Genomic DNA, 10,620 nt, shown 5'->3' with positions numbered 1-10,620 from the left:
GGCCCGGCTGGGGCTGGGGGGACCGTGCCGAAGGGGGGATCCGCTGATGTGTCCCCTCTGCCCAGCTGTCCCCAGCCCCGAGAGCGCCGGGCGCTGCCTGAAGCTGCGCGTCTCCGTCTGCTGCAGAGACACCAGTGAGTGCGGCTGGGGGGGGGCTGCGCCCCAAAAGTTTGGGGGGCCCCCCCCCCTGCCTCTGGGGCAGCCTGGTCCCTGCTGGGGGGTACCGGAGGCCTTGGGGGCGACACTGTGTGCCCCAGGCGAGCCGGTCACTGACACCATCGGGGTTTGTTTCAGCACTGGAGCCAGTGACGGAGGTTCCCAATTCACAGCCTCACGGGCATGGGGGGCCGGAGGGTGAGTATGGGGCGGGCAGGGGGACTGGGGGCTGGTGGGGGGCTGGGGGCTGGCTCATCCTGACCTCTGCTCCTGCCCTGGCAGACGCGGTGCCCGCCCGGGGCATTGCAGCCCCGCTGCAGCCCCGCACCCCATGCCTTGCGCTCGCGCTCCTGGCCCTGCTCTGGATCTGATACCCCGGTGCTGCCCATGGTGGGGAGATGGGCTCCTCTGCCCCACCGCCTGCTTCCAGACTCTTCCTCCACCGCCATCCCCCCGCCAAGCCCATGCAGCAGCCCTGGGCCACAACTCACCCGCCGGACCTCCACAGAGCCGAGCCGGGGCCAGGAGCTCCACCCTGGAAGGTGAGGGTGGAGTGAGGGGCTCTGGGACAGCAGGTGCCCCCGGGGGCTGGTCCCCCTTGCCGCTGCAGCATCCCCTGACGGGGCTCTCCCTCCCAGGGACCTCGCTTCCCACCGGCATCGACGCACATCGGCCCTGCCGGCCACCCTGCCCCGGCGCTGGGCTCCCCAAAGCTTGACGGACACCTGCTCTGCCCCAGGGCCGTCACCTCATCTTGTGCCTTCCCCCATGGACCCCCCGCCACAGGGGACAGGGACCCCCAGGCCCTGGAGCGAGGCGGCAGCTCCTCCAGGCACCCGCTGTCCTCCGGCGAGGACACCCGATCTGTCTTCTGGGAAGACGCCCTCCTTCATGCCGTCACCGGCCCCTACGGTTTGGTTTTAACCCCTGGTAGTGACTGAGCCGAGCAATACAGTGTTTGCAAGATTGGTGTGCCCTCGGGCTCTGAAGCCCCCACCCCTGGCCTCACGCTGCCCGTGGTCCCCTCCTGCCTGTGCCCACCTGCCTGCGGTCCCCATCCCCGCAGGGATGCTGGGGCACGGGCCAGGGCAGCCGCCCCCCGGGGGTGCCTGCATCTCTCACCACAACCTTTGAGGCCAGGGGTTTAATTGCAGCGATTTGATATTGAGATGTCAGCTCATGTAACAGGGAGAGCTTTAATTACAGATGAGCTGCCTGCAATTAGCGCCTGGCAGCGGGACCCAGAGCTGGCCACTGGCACCTGGGATGGGACAGGTGTGAAGGGGTGATGGGATTGGGGGTCGCTCACCCAGAGCCCCCAGCCAGGCGCCCTGGTCCTGCTTGCTGCCCTCGGCTGGGCTTGGGCTTCCCGCGGGGTGGTGGTCCTTCATCCATCTGTCCATCCGCCCACTGCATACCCCATTAGGATGGACCGTGAAGTGGGGGGCTGCAGGGGCCACAGTTGGGGTTTCACCTTTCACCGATGGGGCACCCAAGTTGCTGCCGGGGACGATCTCATGGCACAGCTGGGTCCCTGGTGGGATCATGGTTCTGGTGCAGCCGGCAGCTGTGGGATGGAGCCAGCAGCGGCATGCCCCAGGCTTGCCTGCTGGCAGGAGGGTTGCTCGAGGCTCCTGCAGTGACTCCTGTCCCCTTGCCCCATGGGTGCAGCCCCCTACCGCCCTCCTCACGGGGGGCCCAGCTGGAGCTGAGCTCCCCATGGGGCCGCCAGCAGCCGGGCCCCCACAGCTCCCCCCACGCAGGCGTTGCCGGCCGCCTGCCGCAGTGGTGCTGGGCACGTCAGACAGGTTTTATGGCTTCTCGGGAGAAACTGCTTGGCAAGAGACTGAGCAAAAGCATCGACTGCGCCGTGCCCCTCCCCCCCGCACTGCTGCCTGCCCTTCCCCCACTGCACCCTGCACCCCATCCTTGCACGGGCAGGGGCACCCTGTCCCCATGGGGGACAACGGGGCCTGGGCCCGCAATGGTGCCTAGAGGCTGCCTGGTGCAGGGGGGGCCATGCCCTGTGGGAACCCCCCCATGTGGGGGTTCTGGGGAGACTGTCCCTTGTGGGACCCCTCCAGGTGGGGGTGATACCATCTGGGGGGGACTGTACCCAAGAGACCCCCATGCGGGATGCTGGGAGCAACCATGTCACGAGGGACACCCATGTGGGGATGCTGGGTGGGGACATCCCCCAAAGGACCCCCATGTGGGGATGTCAGGGGTGATGGTGACCTGTGGGACCCCTATGCAGAGATGCTGGGTGGCTGTGCCCTGCGGGACCCCCGTGCAGGGGTGCCAGGGGCAACCATGCCTTGTGGGACCTCCATGCAGAGATTCCGGGGGCTGCCCGTCTTGCCACCCCAGCCCCCGGGGCTTTCCCAGGTGAGGCCGAGGGGTCCCTGCAGGGACCCCAGAGTGGGTGCCAGGACCAGGAGCAGTGGAGCCCTGTCCTTGAGCAGGGGTTGCTTGGTATGCGGGATCCGCTGCTGGCTTCAAATCCCATCGACTTCCAATGAGCAATGCCATCAATAAAAGCTAATTGATGGCACGGCCGCTCCAAATCAGATTCCCCGTCCCCTGAATCGAATTGATGGCTCCGCGCCCCGCAGCCAGCCGCGGCAGAAATTGAATCTATTAAAGGAATAGGCTCCATTAGCCTGTCCCTTCTGTCTCGCAATCTCCCTGCCTCGGGGCTCCCCCTCTGCCGATGCCAGCACCCCCCAAGCTCCCCACTGCCCCTCATGCCAGCCAGGATGCTCGGGTGCCAGGATGCCTGGGTCCCACCAGGGAAGAGTGTGGGGTGAGGGTGCCCAGGTGCCCTCAGCCAGCAGGTCTGTGCCCCACAGGGCAGCCCCAAGCACCACAGGCGGGTGGGAGTTAAACCCTCAGAAATTGGGAAGGAAAAATTTATCGCCGGGAACAGAAAATGATGCGAAATGGTAATAGGCAGCCCTGAGATGAAGAGGGGGATAAAGAGGCTGCGGGCTGTGCTGACAGCCTGGGAGACACAGCGGCATGGCGGGAGGTGAGACAGAGGCATGGCACGGCTCTGCCCAGCCCTGTGTCCTGGCTCCCTGCCGGGATGGGGACTACAGGTGCATCGTGGCACTGGGACGAGCCTGGACACAGGCCCCCAGCCCCATGGTGCTGTCAGCAGCACATGAGGAAGCTCCTGGCACCAGGTTGCCTGACTGACCGTGCTGCTGGGGTCCCCACACCCAGCCATGCTGGGACGGGGCCCTGGCACACCCTAACACCCCTCACCATTCCAGAGATGAGGTCAGACACTGCGGTCGTCCTGGGGGCAGCCCCAGGACACACAGGGCTGGATGTGAGGCCCGGTGGCCCCCCCAGAGGGCTGGAAGGGAGGAGCATGACCCCCCCCCAGAGTGGTAGGGCCCATCCCTGCTTGTCTCCCATGGGCACAGGGCAGTGGCTGCAGCCCCCACCCAAGAGCTGCAGAGAGCATCCCAGAGATGAGAAATGGCTCCGTGTCACCATGGAAACGGGGCCACCGGCTCGCCATGCCGAGGGGACACATCGAGCCGAGGGGACGTGTGCCAAGCCCCAAGGAGCACAGCAGCAGGTGAGCTGGGTACTGGGCACGATGCACCAGGCACAGGACACTGGCTCCCTGGCACCCTAGGGCCACACCACAGAGCCCATCACCTGCCTCAGTCCCGCTCCCGCATCACCCGGCAGTTGTGGGCACGTGGTGGGATGCCACCCCAGCGTGATGCCACCCCGGTGTGATGCCATTCCGGTGTGTTGCCACCTCAGCCAGGCAGCTCTGCACTGCTGCACTGGTGCTCAGCACTGGGTGCACAGGGCCAGAGCCAGCTGTTCCCCATGCAGCCGCCTGATGATGCGCATCGTCAAGGTTATAATTTAGCAAAACACTCAGCAGGGGCTTCAGAGGGAGCCGGCCCACACCGGCTAATTAGCCAGATCTGCACGCACCAAGCCTGCACCTGCCATAGCAATGAGGGTACACACACCAGGCGTGGTGGCTCGCACTGGCATGGCACGTGTGTGCAGGGGCCATTGCATCCCACCCACACCCTGCAGGGCCGGGACTGGGGGCCAGGTGGGTGGCTGCATCTCTACTGGCCAGTTCCCATTGCTGGGTCGGAGCAGAGGGCACCACTGCTTATCTCTGCTGGCCCAGGGCCAGGGCGGCAGCCAGCGCAGCGGGGAGGGTGCACAGGAGCATGGGGTGCACGCTCACCAGCCCAGGTACCAGTGGGTTTGCACACCCGGGGCTACGGGTGCACGCAGACGCTGCCTGCACGCATCTCCATTCTGTGCTGGGGTGTCTGTCCACCTGCCCGTGCCCTTGTGCGTGCCAAGGCGCCGGCAGCAGCTCAGCAGGGCTGCCACCCTCCCCAGCCTGCTGTAATCCTGACAGACAATAATCCTGCTGTGCCAGAGCTGGGATGGGCAGGAGCTGCCCTTGCAGTGGCAGCACAATTCAGCTACCGGCTCTGTTGGTGCTGCCCGCACCTGCTGCATACTAAGGGCCTGCGGTGCTGGAGCTGGCTTTGCTGGGCCCTTGTGTCCCTGTGATGGGATCCTCTTTGGATCCCTGGGGACGGGGCTGGTGGCCCATGGGAGCCCCAGCCTGCAGCATGGGATCTGCCCCAGGGCACATGGGCAGGGATCCTGCCTGGGTTTTAAGGCTCCTGTCCTCTTGCCTCTAATTGGTTTTAGACAGAGTTGGGTCTATCCCGGGACTCTGGGGCTGGCACCAGCCCAGCTGGTGGGAGGCTAGCAGAGCTGCAACTCAGCAGCACTTGGGAGGAGGATTGGGACAGTAATGGGTTGGTGCAAATGACATGGCATTACCCCCGGGCACGCTGCATCCCTGGGGCAGGCAGTCAGTGAGGCCAGGGGCTGGGGTCGATGCCCACCCAGGGCAGCATTTTCCAAGGGTACCTGGAGTGGGTGCTGTGAGGGTTGGCAGTGGGGCTGGATGCCAGGGCTTCACCACAGCGCCAGCGAGCGATAGCTCACAAAGCGCCACAGGCGCGCAGCCCTTGCTGCCCATCCGTCCCCTCCAGGCACATGTCCAGCTGGGAGGATGCTGCAGGGGATGGAGGGGCCCCAGCACCAAGGGCTGGAGCTGCAGGCATGATGCCCGGGCACAGGGCAGAGGTCAGTCCCTGGGGAGGGGGGGGGCTGCAGGACAGGGGGGGCTGGCAGGCTCCTGCACAGGGGGTCCCTCCTCATGGCAGGAGTCCTGCAGTGCCTCTGTGCCTTGCTCCCCACCTTCATTGATCCGCCCTGTGCTCCTTTGATCAGGCTGCCAATGAGCTTCCCTGGCAAAGACCTCGTCAGCCACGCGAAAGCCCCGTGCTGCCTGGCCAGCATCTGGCTTCGGCTGGCATGGGGCCGGTGTGCGCAGCCCCACCGCAGGCAACCTTCCAGGTCCGTGCTGGTCCCAGCCCGAGGACAGGGATGGGGACAGCCAGGTCCCAGCAGCTGGCAGGAGCGTGGCCGGCCCGTGGCCAGCCCATGGCCAGAAGCAGGCGCAGCAGGAGGCAGATCGATGCACTGAATTATTTAGCAAGGGAGCATGAAGCAGCTGCAACACCAACACCCTGCACGGGGGGCATGGGGCCACACTTGCACCTGGGCATGGGACCCCCCCACCCAGTCCAGATGGCGTGGCCAGGCACCCACTGCTGAGCCGCAGGGACAGTGCACCTGCCTGGGGGGCCTCTGGCACCCCCTTGGGTGGTGGGTGCCGGTGGCACAGGGCACCCCACTCCCCCCAGCACCTCTCCATGCTCTGCTGGCTGTGCCAGGCTGTCCCCAGGTGGTGTCACTGGCACCACCTGCACTGTCCCCTGCCGGGCACCCAAATCCCAGCCCTGTGGCATCACCTTGCCAGCAGCATGGGGCTGGGGCGGCTGCAGTGGGCGGAGGGACCACCCATTTTCTCTGTGGTCTCTGCCAGGTTGCTGCGTCTCAGGCGATCGCTGAGCCATGGCCACCCTCGCCCCCGCCCCCAGCCCCTCTCACAAGCCTTTTATAAGCGATGCATTATTAAAACTACCCCGCACCATCACTCACGGCCGGCATGACGGCGGGCGCCGCATCAAACCTGATGAATATTTCAGGCCCTGAAATCTCTTGTGCCTGCATGCTTTATCCTGAGCCCCCCCCGCCACTCCCCAATTTATTAGCTCGTTTGCTTCCCTGCGCTTCTGCCTGGCACCAAGGCCACAGCAGAGCAGGGTCACTGTGTGCATCTGGCCCCTCTCCCCGAGCCCAGGCCAGTGGGGTCACCTACTACCGTGGCTCCAGCCCGCGATGGGACGGGGACAGGCCATCCCCGAGGGACGGGTGGGCAATGCCAGAGCTGGTTGCACATCCCCAGGGCAGAGCTGGAGCAGCCCCGCACTGCTGAGCTGAGTGCCAGCTGGGAGTCCCCAGGATGGCTCCCATGTTTTCTGGGACACCTGCACCCATCCCCAGCCCCTGTTGGGCACCGAGAGGCTGCAGTTCCCCTGGCATCATCACCTGCAGGGTCAAGGCAGGAGCATGGGGACAACCTGGGGCAGGTCACAGCATGGACCTGTCCCTGTCACCCCCAGACTGCTCCCCCACCCCGTGTCACTCCCTTCCACCTCTTCCAGTGCTCCTGGTCCTGGCAGCCACAGATGCTAATTGCAGCATGATCTATGTATGGCGGGAGCAGGATATTGATGCTGCATGTCACCCCTCGATCGGATTAATGTCACTTAAGCACTGGTAATGGACAGCACAGAGATCTGCCACCGGGCCTGGAGCGGGGCTGGTGGGGACTCTGGCACTGCCATCCTGTACCAGTATGGGTGCTGGATCCGACCTGCCACTCTAGGTCAGGCCCCTGCCCAGTCCCACAGATGCTCTGCCATCGGCTCCATCGCCCCTCACACCTCTCCCGGCACCCCCATGGAGCCAGCCTGTGCCCAAACACCCCAGTGCCCAGGGCACCCTGGGTGCACCATGCGCACAGCCGCCAGCACGGTGACGCACCAAGGAGCCCCTGCGCACGCTGACAGCCCCAGCACGTGCGCTCCTGCGTGCACCCCCACGCACTCGCCCTTGGCTGTACACAGGCACCCCAGGCACAGGCCACAATGGCAGAGCCAGTGCGGCCCAGGCAAAGGCAGCATTCAGGGACGGTGAGATGCCACTGGGGCTGAGCAGCGCTAAGCCCCAGGGATGCTGCAAGACCCTGTCAGGGCTCTAGCAAGGGCAAGTCTGGGGTGCAGGTCCCTCAGAGGGGCTGGGGTGTGTGGTAGCCCCATGCCCGCTGTGTGCTCGGGTGCTCCTGTGGCTGCTGGAACAGCGGGGCTCAGCATGGGGCATTTACAGCTCCTTGTGGCCCAGCTGTACGTGCCATCAGCCCTATGCTTGGCTCTCCATCACCACTCTGCCCACTGCCACCACTGTCTGCCCGGGTGTGACAGGTGCTGGGGGGGCAGCAGGCTGTAGCCCCCACCCCAGATGGTGCCTGCTGCAGCCCCTGCAGCCCCTGGCCACTGTGCAGGGGATGCTGGGGTGGCACAGCCACAGCAAGCGGAGTGCTGGACTCTAGGGCAAGCAGGGACAAGCAGACCAGCTCCGTGTCCTTGTCCCTTCCCCAGGGAGCTGCCACAGCTGTGCTGCAGCAGGGCTGGGTGCCAGGCCCCGCCATGCTCACCCTGCCCATGTTGGACAGTGCCCTCCCGGCACGGCCCTCACGCCCACCGGCACATCCTCGCCATGGCCATGCCAGAGAAAGAGGGACTGGGATGGGGCCAGAGAGGCTGGGGCTGCTGTCGGCAGATGATATTGGAGTGATCTTGAGGCCGGGAGGGAGGTTTGCCACGCAGGAGGAGAGGAGAGGAGCTGGCTGAGTCACCCGGTGCCGGCTGCTGACTCAGGCGCTTCCTGCCAGGTAGCCCCTGCCGCCAGCACGTGGGCTTCCAGGCCGTGGGATGCAACAGAGGGGGCAGCTGGGACCCCGGCCCTGCCTCACACCCCAGTCCGGCATCCACGGTGCCACAGGGTGGTCCACGGTGAGAGCGGCGTGCACATAGGTGCTGGTCTGTGCCTCGCAGTGTGGTGACCTGTTTCTACCTGGGATCACCCGCTAGCAGCACAGCTGCGTGCTGGGCTGGTGTGAGGGGACTGTGGCTGCTGGGCCATGGGAACCATGTGGAGCTGGCTGCCTGCACCTCCCACCTCACCTGGGTGCCCACACGCCCAGGGCTGGTGGGATTTGGCACAGCGGAGCCTGCTGGAGCCAGGCTTCCGGCAAGCAGGCGCCGGGCACCCAGGGCAGGAACCCTGTGACTTCCTTCCCACCGGGCAGTGGGAGCATCTCCAGCGCCGTGAGCCAGCCCAGGGCTGGCAGGCGGCAGGGCCAGAAGCCACGCACGGCTTCATCCGGCAGCTCCGTGAGTAAGCTGATTTCCTCCGACAGCCCAGCTCTGTGCCGCTGCCACCACCCGGCACAGCCGCCCGCTCGCGGCCGTGGCTGGGCTGCTGGCGGCCAGCTTTGCATTGGCAATTAACCCTCCTCTGTGATCCCGCGCCATCAAGCTCCACGTCAATTAACTCCAGCCGCTGAGGTGCTAATTAACGAATCACTCCCATGTCCATCTGTGTAGCGGGGCTCACCTCCAGCCCCCCCACAGAATAAGGCTGGTCTGGTTGGACCTGTGGCTTGCCAGGGAGGTGGTCCAGTGGCTGGTGGCGCTGCCACACATCTTCACTTCCCCCATGCCACATCCCTGCCTTGGATCGCACTGCCATCACTCCAAGCCCAGCCCCAAAGCAGCCCCAGGAGGTCCCATGGGATGCTTCCAGGGCTGGGGGTCCCCCCTCTCCCCAGGCATGGGGGGGGGGGGGGGCAGCACCCCGCGCTCTCACCGGGGCAGCGTTCACCAGGTCCTCGCCAAGACGCTGACACGGCGCGACCATCCGTGAGGTCTTCATTCAAATTTAAAGACCAACACGGGGATAAAAAAGGAAAGGGGCAACGAGGAGCAGGGCGGGTGCAAGCCCACGGGCATGCAGCGTGTGGTGAGCCTGCCCCAGGTGTGCTGGCTGGGCACGCTCCACGGCAGGCCGGCAGCGTGCCCGAGCACCGGCACAGGGCTGCATGGGGCTGCCTGACTTGTATGGCTAAGCGCTGGCAGGAGCCGGGGGCCACTCGGCTCTGCACGGACATGCCAGCACCACCAGCTACCTGCTCCCCGACCCAGGTGCCGTGGCCCTGTGGCCCTGGCCGCCTGCTCTGCATGCCATTAGCATGTTCTTGCCGTGTCCGGCTGGACACGTGCTGGCACCTGGCTCCTGCCGGCAGGTTGGGAGCCCTGAGCTCAGCGTGTTCGGGGCCCTGTAGGTGTGGCTGGTGAATATTTCATGCCCGTGTTCACCGAGCCCTTTCTTGGTTACACTCCTGCCTCCTCCCCGCGCTCTTGCCATGTTTATTTATTTAATGAATTATTTATCGGCTCCCCCTCTCGCTCGGCTGGGCGCTGCTCCGCCACTGCCCCCCCTGCTCCCCCCCCCAGCTCCCAGCCCAGCGCAATGATTTATTGAATGCCGGCTCTGCTCTGCGGTTGCGACATGCTGTCACAGGAAGCCGCAGTTAAATATTAACCAGGGCGGGTGAAGCGGGTCTCCTGCCCTGCCAGGCACATGCAGCCAGCAGGACCCCCGTGCCCACCCTGCTGTGGGCACAGCCAGTGCTCGTGGCTGCCTGCTCAAGTGGGTGGGTGGAGGGCTTTGCTCTGATCCCCACTGCTTTCAAGCAGAAACCTGCTGGCCCTCAGCACGATGGGCACGGGATGGAGGAGTTGGGGGGGGGGGCACGGATCTGGGGCAGAACCAGAGCTATTTCATGCCCCAGCTCTCCTGGAGAGCTTGAGGCCTCTCATGCCCTTCTGAGAGCAAAGCCACCCAGCTTGCAGTGTCCCCCAGCTGTCCCCACCACAGACGCCGTCTCCTGCTGCAGTCGGCAAAACCCAGCCAAGCCCCTCCGTGTGCCGGCTGCTGCAGCTGGGCTCTATCTCCAAGCCCCGGGGATGATGCCTGGCCAGCGCTGGCACCCACACATGGTGCATGCCGTGATGCACAGGATGCATTCGACCACCTGGGTCCCTCCATCCCAACGGGTGCATCCCGCCGTGGCCCCACACATTGGGGTCCCCCGGTGCGGGGGTCCCCAGCAGTGAGCGCGGCATCGTGCGGGTGCTGGCGGCAGCATGCACGTTGCCATGAGCAGGGGGTTTCCATGTGGAGGTGTGTGTTGCCATGGGTTTGCCGAGCCAAGGCGTTTCCATGGTGGCAGCGCGGTGCTGCCGGGCCCTTCCAGAGGTGCACAGTCCCCCTGGGATGCCCAGCCCCAGGGTGCACTGGGAAGGAGCCGCTGCTGCTGCCATCACCTTCCCCCGGCACCTGGGTGCCCTGGACACT

The 10,620-nt window shown here is 65.6% G+C and overlaps 2 protein-coding genes across 2 annotated transcripts in view; both read left to right on the top strand.

The window, feature by feature from the left end:
* Positions 1–1,097, top strand: part of EFNA4 (ephrin-A4) — a 6,700-nt gene extending 5,603 nt beyond the window's left edge. Inside the window, exons 6-8 of the mRNA XM_010564163.1 lie at positions 66–134; positions 295–388; positions 896–1,097. Coding sequence (XP_010562465.1) covers positions 66–134; positions 295–388; positions 896–1,097 — 365 coding nt within the window. The remainder of the gene's footprint in view (positions 1–65; positions 135–294; positions 389–895) is intronic.
* Positions 1,098–3,686: 2,589 nt separating this feature from the next.
* The window catches only part of EFNA3 (ephrin-A3), an 18,173-nt gene continuing 11,239 nt past the window's right edge, over positions 3,687–10,620 (top strand). The window contains exon 1 of the mRNA XM_010564162.1: positions 3,687–3,748. Coding sequence (XP_010562464.1) covers positions 3,687–3,748 — 62 coding nt within the window. The remainder of the gene's footprint in view (positions 3,749–10,620) is intronic.

This window comes from Haliaeetus leucocephalus, unplaced genomic scaffold, assembly GCF_000737465.1.
Source record: "Haliaeetus leucocephalus isolate CR32 unplaced genomic scaffold, Haliaeetus_leucocephalus-4.0 Scaffold175, whole genome shotgun sequence".
In the NCBI taxonomy this organism is placed as follows: domain Eukaryota; kingdom Metazoa; phylum Chordata; class Aves; order Accipitriformes; family Accipitridae; genus Haliaeetus; species Haliaeetus leucocephalus.
Note: the sequence above shows the minus strand (reverse complement) of the source record. Positions and strands in the feature narration are given on the sequence as shown.